Genomic DNA, 23,292 nt, shown 5'->3' with positions numbered 1-23,292 from the left:
TCTTCCTGCACAGACAATTATCCAGTGTCAAATCAACACTGAGTGTGTTAAATTGAACACTGTCCCAGTGTCTATATGGTCCACATTTGTCAGTGTTAAATTAACACTGCGATAAGTGTAAAGCCTTATTTGCATATTTCCTTGCCCTTACCTTTCGAGTAAATTGTACAGTTACTACCCATGATTGTATTTGTTAGTGACAGAGACATGGTTGTTGCATTCATTAATTTCTAGCCCTGTGGCCTTCACCAAGTGAGATCCTAAGTGAATATGTTATCATTAAAATTAAATGATTTTAAGACAATACCATAGATATTCCACAAGGCCTTATTTTGAGGGCCTAGTTTTACCCTAATACAGTGGCCTGAAACTCATGGTTTACATTCCACATCAGACCTGCAAGTCACATTATGCTGGCTTGCAAAGGGATGTGAAATTCCTATTGGAATCCAGCCAGAGTGGGGATATCCAACATTTATAGTTTCTGTTCACCTGCAATCTACATTCAGAATGACTGCCAGGGTTGGGGAGACTATAGATTACCTAAAACATGTAAACTGGAACAACAATTTCAGTAACCAGTGCAATAAGTCCAAGAAACAGATTGGATTAGTTTAGAAAATCTATGTTATTTATATTTGAGTAGCACAAGATTCATTAACCAATCAAATATATGCAAAAACAAAGATATTGAAACAAACAATTCACAAAAACAAGCTGCAATAGAACATTATGGGAAATATGATAATGATGGGCCTGGCTTTGGTTCAACTCTGGTTATTAACACCAACACTGGGGTTATTTTACACCACTGAGTGTTCATTTAACTCTTACAAAGTTAATTGAACTCCTGAATAAAAACTAGAAATGTTAAACTGAAAAATCAACACTAGTTAACACTGGCCAATTTGCTGTGTGTCCTTTGTCATTTGCCCAATGGCAATCCAAACTGTATAGAAGGACTACCTTGTACATATCCATAATTTTATGTCAAGTAGCCAATATTGGCATAGGATTTAGTCACTGGCGAAAACTAATTGATTTGAAGGTCCATCACCATTTTATGAGTATTGTCTTAAAATTCAAAATTTGTCTTTAGCTTGTAATCACAAATGTCTTTGATAATAGCCTAAGCTTTATTACAGCACCAATAGGCTTACTGTGCCTTAAACCGGATTTTGTCAGATTTCTTACAACTACCTGGCAAACAAGGCATATATGCCTACGCCGGACTCCATCAAATGAGGCCACCGCTGCCTTAAAATGAATATATGAGTTAGATTCAATTGCCTGAGAAATATGACAAAGGAATTCTATAAGCAACTCTGGTTTCATTGTCAACTGATTACTAATGTTGGCGTTAGTTTTAGCAGTCTGTAATAGAGTAACTATGAATAATGATAAGTGTTACTTACATAACATGTGCCATTTAGCAGACACTTTTATCCAAAGCAACTTACAGTAATGTGTGCATACATTTAGGAATGGGTGGTCCCGGGAATTGAACCCAATATCATGGCGTTACAAGCTCCATGCTCTACCAACTGAGCTACAAAGGACCACTTCCCAGATATCTTGAGTAAATATTTGCAGTTTGGATGAAGTAAATGTAATCAAAAGAAATCCAGATGTTTCACATAGTGTGGAGAAGAAGTGTGGAAACAGAATGACGGGGACATTCAGTCAAAACATATCACACTATGGGTCAAATGAGGACACATCATAATACGCAGGCAGCGCAACATTCCATCATAAATGATCATTCAATAGCCTACTTCTTTTACATCGTTGTCCATGATTATGGAAGCATGATTCTGCTGTTTGGAGAATACATTATCACATTGTTTCAATGTGCAAACGGTTGAACAATTTTTGTTTTGTTGATGAAATATGATCACCTAAAAAGGTTTATTTGTTTATTTGTTTAATCTGTGCTAATCTGACAGATGTTCACTACAATTTGTACAAAATATAACCTATTAGTTGAGCATACCACAAATGTCATGTATGTACAGGTGTATCACTGACATCCATAAAGATGTCAGTCATACACCTGTACATACATGACATTTGTGGTATGCTCAACTCTCTTGTTATTGCCTCAGTGGGGTTGCCCTGTCTATGACGTGCATTTATTTGCAGATGAAATGTTGCAATTGCAAACCCCACAGGTGATCAAACACTTAGCAAAAGAGCAAATAGAGGGCTTTGATTGTAAGGAGTTGCTGCTGCATGTTTTAAACAGAAAGTAATACTTTCAGGTTAGAAACGGGCCACTGACATCACTCAGCGAGATAAGGGTTTTGATTTAGTTATAGAAAACCCTACAATATCTTTACACTGCACATAGAAACATAAATGCTTTCATTTTCCACAAAAATGAAGTTTATTCTGCACTGTCGCCTAACGTTACATTTACATTTTTATATTTTTACATCAAGTTGTCCCTCCTTACACGGTTAATAGGCCTATCTATTGATTCATTAATCATTATGGAATAACTTTAGTGTCTACATTTTCTAATGCTAAAGAATAGCACAGCCATAAATGCATAAGGAAACATTGGCTCCAGAAATAATTTTGTATGATAATTTCATCATACTGGGCCACCAACAGAAACAATCAACCAAAACCTTCATACATGTGTATCAACAAATGAACCAACCATATAGGTATTGGGGACATGGGCTGCAATGACAGCTTGTGTTGTTGTTTACACCAGATTACAAAGATGAAGATTACAAAGATGAAGTGCTGCAGTCTTTTGCATTTCCAAGGATGCTGACCATAATGCTTTCGTCATCACGAACACTCAATCAACCTTGCTTACGGTTAGTCCCGCCCATTTAGATTCCTTGATTTCATGTCGCTAGAGTAGTTGGATACATTAGCTTATGGATAAGTCAACAGAAGTTTATGTAGCTAGTTATGATAAATGTAAAAAAACGTCCGTCTTCTAGTGATTCAAGGTATTTTTTTCCAATAGGAATTATATTTCGTCGGTCTAGAGAGCTGTCAAACATAACAGGCGATTGGCTTAGAGTTGTCAAACCATCCCAGTGCAGCATGTTCGGTTGTGAAGACCCAGGTTTTCCACGTCAGTGTGTTTACCAAGAACAGATTGACAGCCGGTTTAGGTGTTACATTTGTCCATATTAGGAACAAATTACCGAATGAATCAATAGTTGTGGGTTTTAATATGACTCACGTACTGGTATGTCAAAATATTTGAATTGTCCTATATGTTGTAATTGATTTTTGGTCATCACTGTTGGCCAGTTAGCTTGCTAGCTAACTAAGTTAGCTATCATCAATTGAAATTGTACAAGACTCCATCTTGGAACTGCAACCATACAGGTAGGCTATTTTCACAGTTCAGTTTGGCGCAATGTTAGTTTGCTAGTTGATGAGTCATAAATCCAGTAAAAGCTCATTTCACACAATCATTGTTTCACCCCGACTGTGTGTCGTCAACAATGTAAATTACGGCAGAACTAGCTAGCCGACCTGTCCAATTTGAGTGAGCCTAGCTAGCTACGTAACTTGATAGCTAACGTTAGCTAGCTAGTTGTCTCACCAAGTTAATGTTAGTTTAATCTTTGGCCGTGAAATATCTATCGTTGGGTAGCTACCTAATAGATAAAGCATATCGATAGCTGTATACAATCATTTCCCAAGCCACTTGTCTATGTAGCTGGTTAGTTATTTAGCTAGCCAGCTAGATTGTAACATTGGTGTCGAGCCAATTACCCTAGTTAGCTACTTCACTAGCTAGCTAAATTGTATCACCCATCACATGATTGGTGATCAAAACTAAATTCACTGTAGCATTAGGAATATTCTGTTGTAAATCAGCAACTCATGTTTAAAATGAAGATAATCCCAACATGTAAGCAAGCCTTTATTACTTCTCAGCCAGCTAACTAGCTGGGCTAGCCTAATCATCGTATCTATGCCAGGCCTGTAAATTACAAGGCTAGGTGAGTAGCTAGTTTGCTAGTGATGCTACTGTTAGGTTATCAATCCGTCCACAGTTGACACAGTAGCATAGATGTCAAAATGACAGGTAGCCAGTCGCGTGGATGTTACTGATAAACGAGTCTAAAACATGGGGAGTTTCAAGTAGCTAACTAATTTCAGTTGAGAAGAAGACTCTCTAGCCACTTCCCCACCAAGAAGAAGTTAGGTGTTTTATCTCTGAACACTCAAGAGGGTTTCTCCACGGACTGTTAGATAAGGGGAGCCTTGGGGAGTTAAGAAATCAGACAGGCCAAGGCAAACTTTTTTATTAACATAATTGGTGAAGCAAAGGGAAATTCTAAACTGATCTGGGAGAATCTAAAAAAGTTAACAGGGAAAGACCATAGTAACACTGCAAAAATACTGTTATTCACCATGATTTCTAATCTAAAACAGGATGCAGTCGAAATAGCAATAGCCTTCAATTCCTACTTTATTGACTGTCAGGATACTGACACAGAACCCCTCCACTGGTTTCTTGGGCTCAGTGCTAGTGAATGACGCTCAACCTGTCTTCATCATAAGGGAGGTTTCTGAGTCAAAGGTGAACAAGGTGATTAGCTCACTAAAAAACTCTAAAGCCAAAGATGTGTTTGGGTTGGACTCTACCTTTCTTAAACTACATAGAGTCACTCATTGGCCCCATTACTAAGGTCACCAACACATCTATTGGTCTTGGGGTGTTTCCACGTGTATGGAAGTCGGCCATAATAACGACCATCTTTAAATCAGGCGACCCTGCTGACGTGAGGCCCATTAGTACTACCTGTGGTGTCAAAGGTTGTTGAACAGTGTGTAGGAGAACAACTGATTGCCCACCTCAACAACAGCCCCTTCACATTACACTCCATGCAGTTTGGCTTCAGAGCGAAACACTCCACAGATACGGCCAACTGCTTTCTTCTGGAAAATGTGAAGTCCAAGATGGACAAAGGGGGTGTTGTTGGGGCTGTGTTTCTGGACCTAAGGAAGGCTTTTGATACTGTATGAGACACTCATCACAAAATTGTCCAAGTTCAACTTTTCCCCTGATGGATGAAATCATACCTTGAAGGCAGAACTCAGTGTGTCAGAGTGAGCAATGAGCTGTCGCCCACTCTTAGCTATGTTGTGGGCGTGCCCCAAGGGTCAATACTGGGGCCCCTCCTGTTCAGCCTGTACATTAATGATCTGCCTTCTGTCTGTACTGGGTCTGAAGTTCAAATGTATGCAGATGATACAGTGATATATGTGCATGCAAAGAGCAAACAACAAGCTGCACAAGAACTCACTACTGTAATGGTCCAGGTTACAAAGTGGCTCAGTGACTCGTGTTTGCATCTCAATGTGAAAAAAACTGCATGTTCTTCACAAAGAGGGCAACAGCTGCTACTGAGCCAGATGTCTGTGTGTCAGGGGAGAAGCTCCAGGTGGTATCTGATTTTAACTACCGTGGCATCATACTTGATTCCAACCTCTCTTTTAAAAAGCATGTGAAAAAGGTAATTAAAATAACCAAATTCAACCTAGCTAATTTCCGATTTATACGAAATTGTTTGACTACAGAGGTAGCAAAACTGTACTTCAAATCTATGATACTCCCCCACTTAACATACTGCTTGACTAGTTGGGCCCAAGCTTGCTGTACAACAGGCTCTCAAAGTGCTTGATAGGAAGCCCAATAGCCATCATCACTGTTACGTCTTCAGAAAGCATGAGCTCCTGATCTGGGAAATTCTTGTGCAATCGACGCATGTCTTGTATTCAAGATCCTAAATGGCCTGGCTCCCCCTCCACTCAGTATTTTTGTTAAACAGAAAACCCAAATATATGGCAGCAGATCCACAAGGTCTGCCATGAGAGGTGACTGTATAGTTCCCTTAAGGAAAAGCACCTTTAGTAAATCCGTTTTCTCTGTGAGAGCTTCCCATGTCTGGAATACACTGTCATCAGACACACATAACTGCACCACATATCACACTTTTACAAAATGCTTGAAGACATGGCTAAAGGTCAATCAGATTTGTGAACATGGTCCCTAGCTGTGTGTTGCCGCTTTCCTTGTTATCTGTTGACTGTAGCTTGTGAGGTGTGGAAACACTTTGTTGCTTTTATGAATTTTGTCTTGCTGCTTTTTGTTCTATGTTGCTCTGTCTGTATGCTACGTCTTGCTTGTCCTATGTTGCTATTGTCTATATTGTAATTGCTTTTAATAACCTGCCCAGGGACTGCGGTTGAAAATTAGCCGGCTGGCTAAAACCGGCACTTTTACTGAAACGTTGATTAATGTGCACTGTCCCTGTAAAAAAATAAATAAACTCAAACAACACTCAGTGGAGACTAGAGATCCTGACTGCCAATATGTCCAGCCCTAGACATACCATGTAGTTATCCTGACCCTCACACCTCACCATTGTCACACACACACTAATGGTTGCTAATTCAGTCAGTGTGGTGTATTAGCAATGATTATATGTATCAAAATTAGAGGTCGGCCGATTATGATTTTTCAACGCTGATACCGATTATTGGATGACCAAAAAAGCCGATACCGATTAATCGGCTGATTTAAAAAAAAATATATATATATATATATATATATATTTTTTTTTATTTGTAATAATGACAATTACAACAATACTGAATAAACACTTATTTTAACTTAATATAAAACATCAATAAAATCAATTTAGCCTCAAATAAATAATGAAACATGTTCAATTTGGTTTAAATAATGCAAAAACAAAGTGTTGGAGTAGAAAGTAATGTGCCATGTAAAAAAGCTAACGTTTCAGTTCCTTGCTCAGAACATGAGAACATATGAAAGTTGGTGGTTTCTTTTAACATGAGACTTCAATATTCCATAAGAGGTTTTAGGTTATAGTTAATATAGTATTTATAGCACTATTTCTCTCTTTACCATTTGTATTTCATATACCTTTGACTATTTGATGTTCTTATAGGCACTATAGTATTGCCAGTGTAACAGTATAGCTTCCGCCCCCCCCCCCCCCCCCCCTCGCCCCTACCTGGGCTCGAACCAGGAACACATCGACAACAGCCACACTCGAAGCATCGTTACCCATCGCTCCACAAAAGCCGCGGCTCTTGCAGCGCAAGGGGAATAACTACTCCAAATCTAAAAGCGAGTGACGTTTGAAACCGTATTAGCGCACCCAGATAACGTTTATTTCAGTGAAATATGGAACCGTTCGGTATTTTATCTAACGGGTGGCATCCCTAAGTCTAAATATTCTTGTTACATTGCACAACCTTCAATGGATGTCATAATTACGTAAAATTCTGGCAAATTAATTTGCAAATTTGCCAGGCAGCCCAAACTGTTGCATATACCCTGACTCTGCTTGCAATGAACACAAGAGAAATGACACAATTTCACCTGGTTAATATTGCCTGCCAAACTGGATTAGTAGTTAAAACTAGTGATTATGATTGTTTTTTATAAGAAGTTTAATGCTAGCTAGCAATTTACCTTGGCTTCTACTGCATTCGTGTAACAGGCAGGCTACTTGTGGAGTACAATGGTTAGAGCGCTGGACTAGTTAACTGTGCGGCAAGATTGAATCCCCCAAGCTGACAAGGTGAAAATCTGTCATTCTGCCCCTGAACAAGGCAGTTAAACCCATCGTTCCTAGGCTGTCATTGAAAATAAAAATTTGTTCTTAACTGACTTGCCTAGTTAAATAAAGGTATAAAAACAAATCGGCAAAATCGGCGCCCAAAAATACAGATTTCCGATTGTTATGAAAACTTGAAATTGTCCCTAATTAATCGGTCGACCTCTATTCCATGCCCTCGTTTGGTGATGCGTCGTTCCCCCGCAGAAGAGATTCCTGGCAGGCCCGAGGGTCCCATGAGCTAATGAGAGAAATTAACTGTCAATAGCCGCTTTCTCCTTTGCTGTATTTTACTAGGCATGGTTAGCTAGCTATCTGTTGGGGAACCAACTTTGTTTTGGTAGCTAGTTAGCTTACATTGCTTTCCAGCTAACATTACCCCCTACAACATATACAAATAAACATTAGCTAGCTTGTTTTTAGTCAAAACAGCAACATGCAATTTCTTACTCGTATAACTAAAATCCATGTAACATGATCCTTTTAACTACAAAGTTTAACTAGCTAGTAACATTAGTTATTGGCTGTAGTCATTTAACTTAGTGATCTAGCTAGATTGCTTTGTTGACAAATAATAAGACTGCTTCTTACCTTTTATTGCGGAATCGCATTCGGAAGGTTGTGGCCTTTGGGTGTAGAGTATTGCAGACTCCGAGTACCGTTTAAAAAGTTATCCGTAACCATTTCCAAGGCTTGGTGCGACAAGTGAAAATTCCAGGAGTTGTTCATGGTTTAAAATGACCGCCAGTATAAAACACCCCCAAGGAAGTGGTATGGCAGAGCTTTTAAATTGCGTTCATTTGATTGGTCATGTTCAACCGTCACGTCCTCACTTCTGGTTTTGTTTGTTTGATTGAAATGGTTTCCTTTCAATTGCTACGCCTCTCCCTTTTATTCCTGTGCATTTGTTTGGCTGAGTTTGTGCCGGTGTTTCATGAAACTACACTTTCTGTCCCATCAAAATGGACTTCTGGTACAAGTGCGTTGCTCACAATGACTTTATATTGTCACTCCAGCAGAGACGGAAAAGGAAGCGAGACATCTCACTGGCTAATATTTCTTGGTTCATATACAAGTAGACCAGACCCAGCTGCTATTGCATTGGTGTCTATGGGAGAGCCACCCCTTAAGTTTACCGAAATTATGAAGCCCTGTGCATATTACCGGTATAAAGTGTAGTTTGCCAGGACTACAGAGACAGTAAATGTGGTAGTAAGCAGGGCTGCTTTTTAGGAATTAGGCTACTTGGAGATGAAACTATGCGAAATCAAGGGTCATAGCATTGGGAAGTTGAGCGCAAAGCTACTGTTCATTTCTTAAATTCTAGCGGAAAAAACATTTGATAATTCATCATTGTTTATTTGATAAAACAAAAGTATGAAACACTATCTGTTTGTTATATGAAACTTTACATTGTACTGTGAAACTGCTTGAGGTCTTAATCCCATTTGTCAACCAGCCTTTTTAACTTGGCCTTTAATCAATCAATGTATTTATAAAGCCCTTTTTTTCCTTCAGCCTGAACAGCCAAAAAGCACATGTAATCGGATGTTTCAAGCCACATGCAAATCTGATTCCTGGCCATGCGATTTGTCTGAATGGTCAAATCTAATGTATTTGCCATCAAGTGGTTTTAAACTATTATTTGGCATATCGTGTTGCTTAGGAGCTACTCTGACAGCTACTACATGTCCTTGTCAAACTAACTAGCTTGTTAATTGTTTACAAGCAAATTAGTGAATGTGTTAGAACTCTAAACAGCTATACCTAGCTAGCCAAAATGGACTAATTTTGAAAGTCGGGTCATTTTATTCTTTGAGGCTTTATTAAACATTTTCTTAAACCTATAATTTTGAACATTGAAAGCATCTGGGAAATGTCTATGGCAGGTATTGTTCTCAGCTTAGCTTGCTATAGAACTTCTGAGTGATAGGAAGCACGAGCAACACCACCAATCAGCCTACACCACTGCTCGCACACCAGTCGTTACTATGACAACTAGCGTAGCCATGTCAGCAAAGGACTGCTGTCTGAACACACACATCCGATGTGGTCACTTGTAACTTGCTGTTTTGGACAGTCAGTATTCCAAAACCAATTTGAAAAATAACTGATCTGAGCGTTAAGGCCTGCAGTGTGAACAAGGCTTAAGTCTATCATTCAAAGCTTGCATTTCAGCACTCCCACCCCCCTATACCAATAACATCTCCCTGCAAAGACAGGGTATTATTTTTCTACAGTACCTTTCTCTGGCCGGCTTAAAGGTTAATCCAACCATTTTGAGGTACATGGGGAAACTGCTACTCAAATATTAACATGCGTCAATCTGATAATGTTCTGCTTGCCCAATTTTTTTTATCTTGAGGTGGTGTCCAGAGATACCATCTGCTTTATGCTGATTTAGCTGTAGGGTCAAATAGTTCAGTGTAGATAGTTGCATTGACCGACTGGTCTTTGACTACCGAGCTATTTTACATTTATTCATTTTATTGCTTTAGAGTAAGAAGTAGGCCTACTGCAAATTGATATAATTTATAGTTTGTCTTCTCAGATATCAGGATGGTCGACAAGAATATATACATTGTCCAAGGGGAGATTATTACTGTTGTAAGTGCCATCAAGAGGAATTCAAGGTGGAATACCCACACTCCTTTGGTAAGTTAATTTGTCTTGGTGAAGAAAAATGGAGTAACACTGCTATTTACCAATCTAGGCTTAGTTTGACATAAGACAACAGTTTAGTTTTAATTTGTAGAATTACCTGCTCCAGGAAGTAATGTGACAGACTTGGTACAAAAGGAAGAACGATTAATAAGTTAAGAGATAGATGGGGGGGGGGGGGGAAATTGTGTTTTCATAATGCTGTCATGTTTGTGTAGTGTTCAGTCCTAATCTTCATTTAAAAAAAACTATACCGTAGCTCTATACATATGAACATACTCTGAGTAGAAGACAGCCATTGTATTAAAATTGTAGGCAGTGTTTTCATTTGAATCAAATCTGCAGCATTTGAATAGTTTCACTTTTGAGGTTCAAAGTCCTCTCCTTAATTTTAGTTGATGCCAATATCGTTTATTGTTTTACCTTTGTACAGGATGAAGAACAAGATCCATTGCTTAACAGCTTCAGCCACCTGAAGGAGACTCTCAACAATATAAAAGGTAATTACGTCATAATGACAAGCACAACACATCACATAAGTGTTGTATTTTGGGAAAATTGTCATGCCATAGGCAGATATCTGTAGTGAAGTGTCCTTTACTAATTCTTGACTAGCCCTCTTCTCTGTATAGTTGACCCATGAGGTCACCATTTCCTCCCTAACAGCATATTATACAGAGATACAGAGGATATGATAACACGTGAAAGTTTATAACAATTATTCAATATACGAGAATGATGATAATTGTCTTTGCCCATGGAAGCGGACAAGCTTAAAACAAAAGCCAAATTTTCATTTTCAATTTTCCCTTCGCCAATACGTTACATGGATAAACTTCAGCCAGTCGGGACCTTGGGGCTAAACACATTCAGATTGTTATCACAAAGTACCTTCTCCAGCCTGAAGAGAAAACGCATATTTAATCAGGTGTGCAGCAGATTTCCACAGAGAAATAGGCTGGCCTTTCACGTTTGTCAATATTATCTCTCCCAATGTCTTACTGGGGGGACTACTCAGCTTAATAATTTTAAGAAGTCCCATTGAAACGATATCACTGTTTGCTTATCTTTTATCCAAATTCCTCATTATGAACGAGACGGCGAAGGTAAATGTTAAGCTAAGTTGTGCAAGTGTTCTCCTCTGCACAAAGACGGGAAGATGTGTGCAACTATGAGGCGATGCACAACGCTTCAAGACACTTATCTCGGAGCTCTTATAACAACATGCAATTCAGTAAAAAAAAAATATATATATACTGTATCTATTTGATTTCCCTGCATGTCTTAATATTCTTGTCAAGAATTCCTTGATCGGTTTTGGTTGTGACAATACTTTGTTCTTGATATGTACTACTTCTATCAACTATTTCCTCTGCAGGGCAATATTCTCCTTGTACTCAGACATAACAATGTTCTATTCTTTATACTTACTTAGTCCTCTTATTCCGGGTTGGATATAATTCCGCAACAATATTCCACTGCAGTCTCTTGGGCCACCGTTTGTGCATCTCTTCCAGTTCAGCCACCCCTGTCCATCACCACATATTTGGCCTGCCTCGCTTGTGCTTTCCCGTAGGTGTCCATTCGACGTGGACATTTTCTTGAGGCATCCTCAGCAGTGCACTTATCTGTGCCATCGTATCCTGCCCATCTTGATCTATACTATACTGGTGGAATAAACCTTTTTATAGGCCTACTGAGTTTGCAAAACTATCCTGCATGTTGGCAACACGTTCCATGATGTCACTTTGCATTCTTTGCAGAATGGTTGCCAACATGATGCATGTGACAGTTTTAAATTTCATATAGTTTGCTGAGCAAAAGAGGTTTAGTTGTTTCACATACACTAGGTTGGTTAGTCTACCTAGTCTCCTACAGTGCCTTCAGAAAGTATTCATTCCCCTTGACTTATGCCACATGTTATTGTTACAGCCTGATTACAAAATTGGTTAAATTGTTTTTCTCACCCATCTACACACAATATCCCATAATGGCAAAGTGAAAACATGTTTATGTTTTTTGTGTGCAAATTTGTTGCAAATAAAATATCTAATTTCCATAAGTATTTACACCCCATGTTAGAATCACCTTTGGCAGTGATTACAACTGTGAGTCTTTCTGGGTAAGTATTTAAGAGCTTTGCACACCTGAATTGTACAATATTTGCACATTATTCTTTTGTTGTTGATCATTGCTAGCCATTTTCAAGGCTTGACATAGATTTTCAAGCTGATTTGTCAAAACTGTGACTAGGCCACTCAGGAGCATTTCAATTTTGTCTTGGTAAGCATCTCCAGTGTATATTTGGTCTTGTGTTTTAGGTTATTTTCCTGTTGAAAGGTGAATTTGTCTCAAGTTTTCCTCTAGGATTTTGACTGTGCTTGACTCTATTCTATTTCCTTAAACAAACATCCTTGCCGATGACAAGCATACCCATAACTAGAGGTCGACCGATTAATCGGAATGGACGATTTAATTAGGGCCGATTTCAAGTTTTCATAACAATCGGCAATCGGTATTTTTGGGTGCCGATTTGCCTATTTAAAAAAATAAAAATAAAAAACTTTATTTAACTAGGCAAGTCTGTTAAGAACACATTCTTATTTTCAATGACGGCCCAGGAATGGTGGGTTAACTGCCTCGTTCAGGGGCAGAACGATTTTCACCTTGTCAGCTCGGGGGATCCAATCTTGCAACCTTACAGTTCAATAGTCCAACGCAATAACAACCTGCCTCTCTCTCGTTGCACTCCACAAGGAGACTGCCTGTTACACGAATGCAGTAAGCCAAGATAAGTTGCTAGCTAGCATTAAACTTATCTTATAAAAAACAATCAATCATAATCATTAGTTACCTACTAGCGTGTCCTGCGTTGCATATAACCTGACTGAGCATACAAGTATCTAAGTATCTGACTGAGCGGTGGTAGGCAGAAGCAGGCGTGTAAACATTCCTTCAAACAGCACTTTCGTGCGTTTTGCCAGCAGCTCTTCATTGTGCGTCAAGCATTGCGCTGTTTATGACTTCAAGCCTATCAACTCCTGAGATGAGGCTGGTGTAACCGAAGTGAAATGGCTAGCTAGTTAGCGCGCTAATAGCGTTTCAAACGTCACTGGCTCTGAGCCTTCTAGTAGTTGTTCCCCTTGCTCTGCATGGGTAACGCTGCTTCGATGGTGGCTGTTGTCGTTGTGTTGCTGGTTCGAGCCCAGGTAGGAGCGAGGAGAGGGACGGAAGCTATACTGTTACACTGGCAATACTAAAATGCCTATAAGAACATCCAATAGTCAAAGGTTAATGAAATACAAATGGTATAGAGGGAAATAGTCCTATAATTCCTATAATAATTACAACCTAAAACTTCTCACCTGGGAATATTTAAGACTCATGTTAAAAGGAACCACCAGCTTTCATATGTTCTCATGTTCTGAGCAAGGAACTTAAATGTTAGCTTTCTTACATGGCACATATTGCACTTTTACTTTCTTCTCCAACACTTTGTTTTTACATTATTTAAACCAAATTGAACGTTTCATTATTTACTTGAGGTTAAATTGATTTTATTGATGTGTTATATTAAGTTAAAATAGGTGTTCATTCAGTATTGTTGTAATTGTCATTATTACATATATATATATATATATATATATATATATATATATATATATATATATATTTTTTTTTTTAATCGTCCGACTTAATCGTTATCGGCTTTTTTGGTCTTCCAATAATCCCTATCGGCGTTGAAAAATCATAATCGGTCGACCTCTACCCATAACATGATGCAGCCACCACCATACTTGAAAATATGAAGAGTGGTACACAGTTTGTGGTGTTGGATTTGCCCCAAACACAAATCTTAGTATTTTGGACACAAAGTTGTTTTCTTTGACACATTTGATGCAGTTTTACTTTAGTGCCTTATTACAAACAGGATGCATGTTTTGGAGTACTTTTTTATTCTGCACAGGCTTCCTTTTCACTCTGTCAATTAGGTTAGTATTGTAGAGTAACTATAATGTTGTTGATCCATCCTCAGTTTGCTCTTATCACAGCTACAACTCTGCAACTGTTTTAAAGTCACCATTGGCCTCATGGTGAAATCCCTGAGCAGTTTCCTTCCTCTCCGGTACTGAGTTAGGAAGGACTCCGGGCGCCTGTATCTTTGTTGTGACTGGGTGTATTGATACACCATCCAAAGTGTAATAACTTCACCATGCTCAAACTGACATTCAATGTCTGCTTATTTTTTTAACCTGTAGGTGCCCTTTGCGAGGCATTAGAAAACCTCCTTGGTCTTTGTGGTTGAATCTGTGTTTGAAATTCACTGTTTGATTGAGACCTTACACTTATCTGTATGTGTGGGGTACATAGATTAGGTAGTAATTCAAAAAATCATGTTAAACACTATTGCACAAAGTGAGTCCATGTACCTTATGTGACTTGTTAAGCACATTTTTTACTGCTGAACTTCTATAGGCTTGCCATACAAAATTTAATACGGAGGGCATAGATTAAATGCGGAAGACACAATTCAGTTGAAGTTATTTAGGCTTGCCATGACAAAGGGGTTGTATATTTACTGACTCAAGAAGACATTTCAGCTTTCCATCAACTTAAAAAAATAAATAATTTAAAAACATAATTTCACTTTGACATTATGGGGTATTGTGTGTCACTGACCTCAGTGACACAATCTAAATGTAAAATGTAGGCTGTAACACAACAAAATGTGGAACAAGTCAAGGGCTGTGAATGCTTTCTGAAGACGGTGTGTGGTTTCAGAGCAGAACTACTGAATGCTAACTTCAGACGATTTGTTTTCTGATCAGAATCTTTACATTTCACTTATTTTGCCTACTACGTTACTGTAGTGTAAATTCACATCAAATTCAAGTGTTGATCTCCTGATTTATCAAAAAAGCAAGCAAGTTTTTAACCCTTATTTTACAAGGTAAGTTGAGTAGGAACATATTATAATTTTCATATTTGTTCTACAAATGTTGGGAGAAGGATGCAAAATGTTATATGAAGTCATCTTTTCGATGTGCCATTCTAGATGGCCTACAAGAGATTGTATCTTCATAGGTGTGTTTGTATTGCCCTTCTCATAGATATTCATGGCTATGTGTTCAAGCAATCAGCTTAGACTGTGAGTGGTGTATGTATGGCTTGGCTCATATTTCTCATCTTGGGGCTATAGTTTGTAAATGCTAGACATAAAGATTTTGGCTGTCCTGAGTTCACTTGTTTCCACCAGGGATTTTGTTTTCCCTACTCTACTGATCAGTCGGGCAGTAGAGTATGGGATGGCAAGTTGCTTTCAAGTTATTCAAACGTTTATGGTAACTAGTCTATGGCATCTCTATTAAACGGGTATCTCTAGTGCCATATAGGGTTCACATGCAACAACCCCATTAGAACCCCTGACCCCCATTCTGTCTCTCTATCAACATCTGTAATGATTGATCATTTGGAGTGGCTGTGTTGTGTGGATTTAATGGAGTGGTGCTAGCTGATGGTCTCCGGTGAGCCAACTCTGCGGTCAAGCCTTTGTGTCGTCATGCCTTTGCAATGGGAGTCCTGGCAGCTCCACAGCCCCAGCCGCAGCAGCAGCAGTAGCAGCTAGTGGAGAGACAGAACACATGGAGCCTGCGGCCACGGTCTCAGCCCCCTCCAGGCATAGTGCTTCCTCAAGGGAATGCCACTGCCTCGAGATGGACAGGCACGGCTGCGACAGAGGCCTGGGAGGAATCCGCCACGCTTTTTCACCCCCCCCCCAAGAACACCAAAGGCCTTGTTAGTGTTCCACAGCTAGCATTGGCAAGTGTTGTTATATTATGTTTAGCTACTTTGATTCGACAGAGGTAGATGCTGTAGTCTCTTGTTTGCCAGTTAGATTAGTTTACAGAACAAGTTCAGCCCAAGTTGCCACTCTTTAAAAAAAATGTGGGGAAACTTCTGACAATGCTGGAAAATTATTGTAATGGTTGAATATTTTTTTGTTATCCCATGTTGTGACTTCCGTTTGAGCAGACTGACTTAATTGTACAGTATTTGTTTTTCCATCTTGTTTTGTGGTTCTAATGTGTTTTGACATGACATTTCCAATGGACAAACAGTAGGGCGGGTTAAGAGATGTTATTACCTCCTTAACCCCCAATCTCGTGCGTATTTGGCTATCTTAGACGGTATGCACCTGTCCTGGTGCGAGATGAAAGCCTGGAAAAAGCACGTCAAATAACCAGGCCAAAGCCCAACTCTGTGTTTGACTGACTGATCAATGTGTTTGTTTCTGTGTGAATTCTTCTGGGTGGGCTGTGTAGTGGTGCTCTGAGGCTGCAGTGGTCCAGCTGTCTGCTTAATGAAAGCCCAGTAATTCCATTCACACTGTGTATCTTAGCTCCTCTAACAACAAAAGCAACCAGCGAAGGAAATGTGGATTAGTCCCGAAAGGTTTCTCAGCCACTTTCTCCCCGTTAAAGGTTCTGTTCTCCTTCCTCTGTTCTGCCAGCGTGATTGGCAGGGCCATGTGCCATGGCACAGTGCAGCTGGAAGTATATCATCTGCAATTTTAGTTGGGTAAATATAGCAGGGAGTCTTGTCAAGCAGAGAGATAAATTGTTCTGGGAAAGGAAGTGTTGTCTCTCTTTCTGGAAGAAAAAAAGTTTCCTACAACTTCTGGAAGGAGGGTTTCTCTTTATTTCAAACAAAGAGAACACAGTTATGGAGCCTGGGCCAGTGGTGAAGCATTTGCCATGCCTCCACCCCACCTTCTCACACCACCCCTCTCTTCCCTAGGGGAAGTAGGCCCAATATCTCCTCTTTGGATGGGATGTTTTGGATTGCTCCAAATGCTTAATCTTCCATCACTAAGCTCATTCAACCCATATAATTTAGTGCTTTCCACAAATTTAGGATCTGCATCTGCGTCTTTAGACTTGAACTGCTTGTTTGCAAACAATGAAAGGGTAGACTTTCCCCCTTTGTCTCATAGGATATGTCTTCAAAAAATGAATGAAACACAGCATGACTTGTTGACTCTACAGTTTCAAGGAGGGGAATTATTTGTACTTGAGTATCTCAATAAGGACTCTTTATTTAGCCAAACTCTCCCTGCTTACTATTCAAAATGTCATTCATTTTATGTGTGTAATTAAAAATGAAAAAAAAGCCAGCAGTTTCAGTCAACTGTTAGTACCGCAACCAAATACAATTTTGTGTTGTCATTGACTGTTTTGGGTATGACATTTTATGTCTCCAGCGGTCATTGTAGATCATATTTACATGTTAAATTGGAATGTTCTATATTCACTCCAAGCCTGGTTTGGGCTCTTGTCTGCCTTAATGCCTATGAGATGTAGCTATGGTTTGCCAGTGCTGTCCACTAATCATTGAACTTCTGGGTAAGTAAGTGGACCAGTGATGGCAAGGATAACCATGAGGACTTGTGTTGGGTAATCCCGGCACTACACTGGAATTACAAACAAGCAACTAATAGTGACAAATTGTCACTGTGACATATTTGGTAATGCCTATTAAGATGAGCTGTCCATATTTTCTAATTGAAGCCACAGGCAGTGGATGTTTTACAACATCCCAAAAGGCAAAAGCATTGTTTTGATGTGTAGATTGAATCGGATCTCTCCCGTGACATTGGCAGGGAAGTGTTCTATAAAGGATCCGTGTTTAACATCAAACAGACAAATCTGTCTCAATCCCCTGTTGAATAATTCTGTGGATTTATATTGGTTGTATAGTGGTCGACTATACCTCTGAGAGGTAGGAAAGAAGAGAGCAGGGTGAACACATTCATTCACACGTACCCCCCCCCCCCCCCCCCCCCGTCTTATTTTGTTATGCACAAGTCATTCCCAGCCTCAGCTTTCTAAATCTTTAAATCTTCCTTTTTTTTCCCATCTCCCTTTTCCTTTACAGCGAAGGTCAGATTTTTGACAAGTCTTCAGAGAGAGCAGTCGGTCTAAATCTCCTCATTTTTATTCATACAAATACAGGTTTAGAGATTTCAACACCCACAAGATCCAAAGCCAGACCGGCCTTTGACTGACAGCTCTTTCCCTTTTTTCCAAACACTAACGAAATTCACAGGCACACCTCTAATGGACTGGAATCACCAGAAAGGCACCAGTGGTTGATAGTGGAAGCGTAGAGTGAATCCCGTAGCGATGATTTGATCACTCGTAGACTGACCTTTTCGGTAATTACCTCGCTGTCCCATGAGCAAAGGACAATGCAGAGACAATTTTGCTAGGAGTGGCAAAATTAGGCAAGAGCACATTTTAATCGTTATTTTAGTCTCAAACAGATTATGTTCATGATTTCATCCCTTTTAATGGTAGTTGAAGTGTATACTGATAGTGTATACTTGGCCACACAGCTGTGCTCAGGCAGCCGTGGCCAGGCCTCTGAGGGCCGTAGCCTGTGCACGTGGGAACCGACTGTGCCCTTTAGGTCCTCTGCGCTCTTCCGCCACCTGATATCCGCACATATATCATACTCAATTGAACCGCCAGAATGCAGTTAGCAAATGCCAAGTAAGAAGACGAGCCATAATTCATATCGCTCAGTCACTTATGCAAATATGTTTACATATGAAAGCATTTTGCCCAGTGGAATTGCCCGTGTGAACTTCATTACATTTCCCCAGTACGCTGTGGGCTTACCACTGAGATTGTGATGAGGGAGGGTTTTATTCTCAGTCCCAGCTTTGAAGTTATTTTTATTGCTCAGTCAAAAAGACAATTACTAAGGATAGTGTTGTCAGAGCTTTTTAATACCCTGGTCATTTTCCTGACGTTTTGATATTTGACCTATTTATAACACCCAATCCACTAGTCTTCAGTAGGCATTTTGAATACCGGTTGTGTGCTATTGAAATTAATTCTGTAAAGTGGCCTATATTTGCTTACCCCATCTCTTGAGAGCATGTGGATTCTCATTAACCCCTGTGCTATACCGGGGACTTAAAGGTAAGGGGAACATTTTACTCTTTGACTGTGAATGTCAGAAGGAAACATTTGTGTGGGCCCAGTGCTGAAGTACAGCAAGTGTTTGACCCTGTGAGGAATTTACAACTGCTGTCCCCTGAGGAGCGAGGCTTCCTTTCCATTGCGCCAAAAACTTGAGACCCTGGTTTCCATTACAGAGAGATGGTGTCCTGTCTGCTACTTCTCCCAACCTTTCATCTGTCCCCGTCCATGGGAAAGGTGGGACGCTTAGCACCCTCGTAGGGTTAATGCCCCAGTCCGGGTGGGATGGGCATAGGGTTAAACTTTTTTAGGAACAGTACTCAAGCTTTCATTGTTTGGTGCTTGGGGAAGTTTATCGGGTTCACTATTAACCCAAAGTAATGGCAAAATGTTGGACAACTTTCACAATATGTCATAGGAAGTTGAAACCTTGAGGCTTCAATACAGTACAAAAGTAATATGGGCCATTTTCTGTTTAGACCCTGTAAGCAAGCTGACTATGACCAGCAGAGCAGTGTTCGCCGGGATGTGGTCCATTGTGGGTGCGTTAGGCCTTTTGGTCCATCGTCGTTAAAGCGCCCATCAAATGGCCATGATTAATCGGGGTCCTCTCCATAGACAGGCTGCCACCTAGTGCTGGTTAGTAGCTGTAAATCTGGCCAGTTAACAGTGCTCTAACCGGGGACTGACAAGCAGGGCTTAGGCAACTGTTGTCCTGTTTCAGAGCCTCAACAATGTGCTGAGTGGATGGAGAGTCCCACCAAAGGGCCATTAATCATCGGCTAGGGTGTATGGGTGAGGGTGGCGTGAAGGATCCGGATGTGCTGACAGGAACAGAGGACAAGACGGGAGCAAAACAACAGACCCCAAAAAGAGGGGGACAGGAGTACTCTGTTTGGCCTTCTGCCAGCAAGGTTAAGCAAGAGGAGAGGAGTAGAGCCAGAGATCTGTATATAATGACGAGATGCTTGTCTCCGTCCTAAAAATGGATGTCGTTGTCCCCAAGGCGGGAAGGCCGGTGACAAGCTTGAGTCCAAAATAATCCCATAGAAACGCTTTGGATTTATTTTTGTCAGATTTTGGTGAGAGTGGAACCTCTCACTTCACCTCTTCCTCTCTAGTAGAGCATTGCTTCCTGAAAGTTTGCATCAGAACACTTGCCATTGACTTGTCATGTCAAGTTCTCTGTGCTTCAAAATAACTCTCTAAGGAAGTGAATAACAAATATGTTCTTGTCATCGAATAGCCGACATCGATCAATAACTACCAATTTACCGTAGAACCTGTTTGGTGCGAGTGAATCAGTCTTATGTAGCTCATTGATGGGCAAAGGCAATAAATGTACTTTGATACACAGCTTTTGTTTTGAAAGGTGCAGTCTATAATAAGGAAACATGGCTGGCTAGTTACTTTTTGCCACCGGCATTAATGGTGACCTGAGACAAACATTGCTCTGGCTAGAAATAGATTTTCACCAAGATAAATTATTTTAACCCTCTAAGCTGTTTCTACCCACTTCAGGTATTATGTCCTAAGAGGGACAAATAAGATGACATAATGGCAGTAGATATTCAGGTAAAGATAACATTAAGTGTCACGGGGTCTAGCCTACAGTTAATGTCTAAGCAAACCTATAGGGTCCTCTTAATTCCTCTAGGTTTAACCTATAGGGGCATCTTAATTCCTCTAGGTTTAACCTATAGGGTCCTCTTAATTCCTCTAGGTTTAGCTGTGTTCCACGGAGTCTGGAGTCGATCAGTTTAATTCAGGTCTAGGCCCACCTAATGTGTGTTTGTCAGCCGTGAACCAATGCCGAGGATTTAGTGTTTTCCAGTCTGCTACCTGGATTGGGTTTTAATGTTCTGTTAAGCATATTCTTATGAGGTGGTAATTGGCTCGGTGTGGGCGAGATCTCCAACAGGACCTCCCCTGTCTTTGTTCAGCCTGTAGGTAATAGGTTTTAAGTTCAATGTTGCTTTAATGACTCCACACTGGGAGCTGAGAACATTATTAAAGCAGGGGGTATTAAGGTGGGGTTTGGGACATTTCAACACCTCTGCCTCCTGCACCCGTCCACACTGGAGGTCTGCTCTAAAAACAACCCGGGAGCGCATGTGGTGACACTTTGATGGGGCGGACAGCATTTTGCAGATTGACAATATGACCCGGTATTGACAATTTTTGGAGGTGCCAAGTGTTCGCTTTCAATGTGTAAGTGAGCGTGTCGCTATGTATAGTCCGACACAAGGCTGAAACCGTTTTAGACGAGGCTCAGAATTGTGTTTGTGTGGCGGCGGTTTCTGCCCCGTGTATTGTTGGCGCCTCACGGACAGCATTTTTACCTTTTTAATTAGTCATTCTATAGCAGGTCACTTTTCAGCGTGATGTTATTTGCATTTCTGTTGGGTGGCTGGAATGACCCCAGGCTCATCACAATCCCAATAAATCTCAGGGGTGCCTGGCAAAACGGGATCTGTGCTCTAGTCTAGTTCACATACAGTGTGTTGAGACTTTCTCATGTATAGATTAAAATTATAGGTCTATATAGTACGTCACCTCAATCTTCTAGATTAATATTTACCCCATGCAAATGCTGTGGATTATGTGGGCTAGATATTTAGCTAAATCCATTTAGTTTACAGTTTCTACATTTAGCTTACAGCTTCTGGCTGGTCTTGTCAGGGGGTTCTGTTGTGTGGAGCGTACATAAATCATAGTCCCTATTAGTGTTTTCCTCTTCATTCTGAGTGAGTCGGTCTGCTGTAGGGCATGCCTGGTTGTAAAGCCTGTTTTGTTAGTCATAGCATGGACAAAAATAGGGGCTCAACCCTGAACACCTTTGACAGACAATGTGAAATATTGCATTCAATTGGTTAACGGTGGACACAAGGTTGTTTACTGGAAGGGTACATTGGAAAGTCAGAAATAAAGCAGTGAACCACTGACTGTCAGTGGCCAGGATAATCTCCTCAGTAGGACAGCAAAGCTGGAGAAATCAAACTGCACACTCGACTAGCTGTGGAAGCGGCCCTGCTATTGGGTGTTGGGGGGGTTGGTGGAATGGGATTTTATTGTTGTCGAAAATAAGGGCCGATATTAGTATTGCGAGGAGGCAGTGTCTTGCTTGTGTGGCGCTCACAGCTTAAGCCTTGGGCGTCCCAGTGCGAATCCCAGACTGCCTTGATGGACTGTGTTAATAAACCTCCCTGCAGACCTACACCCCCCTCACACACACATTCGCGCGCACACACATTGTGTCTCCACACACAGCTGCTTGTTATTTCATGCCCCATAATGGCCCTGTGACCACAGACATTCTAATACACATATCCAATTAGATAAGCATTGCTGTGTGCTTCAGCTTCCAACTGTGATTCTCACACATGCATGCACACACATTGATACATAGAATTCACATTTTTATTTTTTTGTCAGTCTTGCTAAGTAAGACTGTAAATCAAGGTCACCCTCATTCCCAATCCCTGAATTATATTGTACTAATTTATAAGTAGCATTTTTAAAGAAGGTTTTATTCTAGGAACATAAACTTCCTGTACTGACGCTTTTGGAAAATCTAATGTAGTTCCCAGGAGAGACTGCATGTTGCTGTTGAGTCTTCAACGTTATGGCAACGTGTGTGTGTGTGTGTGAGATGGGGGAGGCTAAGATCATTGCCTTGTTCATTGAACATGCCAAGCCGATACTCGATTACACTTCAATGGATTCACCTGTCAAAACTCTTGAGTACAGCCATTGGGTTGTCAACCCCCCCCCTGTTTCGGCATGGAACAGAGGCACTGGCAAAAGGCAATAGCTTCCAAGTGGACGCCCCAAATAAAAAAGGAATAAAGACAGCCTATTTTTGGGCCGCAGCTGGGTTTTGAAGGGAGTGTGTGCTGTCAAGGTGACATGGGTCAACTTTCTTGTCGCGGAACGACTGGGGGGGAATGGCTGAGAGGAGGGGTGGAACAGGCTTGGGGAGGGGCGATTTTTAAACAACTGCCAGT

At 40.5% G+C, this 23,292-nt stretch overlaps 1 protein-coding gene across 13 annotated transcripts in view; it reads left to right on the top strand.

Annotated features, from left to right (window-relative positions):
- Positions 1 to 2,848: 2,848 nt before the first annotated feature.
- Positions 2,849 to 23,292, top strand: part of LOC110528038 (Golgi-specific brefeldin A-resistance guanine nucleotide exchange factor 1) — a 79,132-nt gene continuing 58,688 nt past the window's right edge. For 9 of the 13 annotated variants that reach the window (XM_036983859.2, XM_036983858.2, XM_090238710.1 and 6 more), the window contains exons 1-3: positions 2,849 to 3,357; positions 10,189 to 10,292; positions 10,732 to 10,798. In XM_036983859.2, the coding sequence (XP_036839754.2) occupies positions 10,197 to 10,292; positions 10,732 to 10,798 (163 nt within the window). In that variant the 5' untranslated portion in view covers positions 2,849 to 3,357; positions 10,189 to 10,196. Of the gene's footprint in view, positions 3,358 to 10,175; positions 10,293 to 10,731; positions 10,799 to 23,292 lie in introns of all 13 variants that reach the window. The other 4 variants (XM_090238706.1, XM_090238693.1, XM_036983829.2 and 1 more) reach the window with 3 other exon arrangements.

Source organism: Oncorhynchus mykiss, chromosome 1, assembly GCF_057628025.1.
Source record: "Oncorhynchus mykiss isolate SJ-2025 chromosome 1, ASM5762802v1, whole genome shotgun sequence".
In the NCBI taxonomy this organism is placed as follows: Eukaryota; Metazoa; Chordata; class Actinopteri; order Salmoniformes; family Salmonidae; genus Oncorhynchus; species Oncorhynchus mykiss.
The sequence above is the reverse complement of the archived record's forward strand: the minus strand, read 5'-3'. Positions and strand labels throughout refer to the sequence as shown.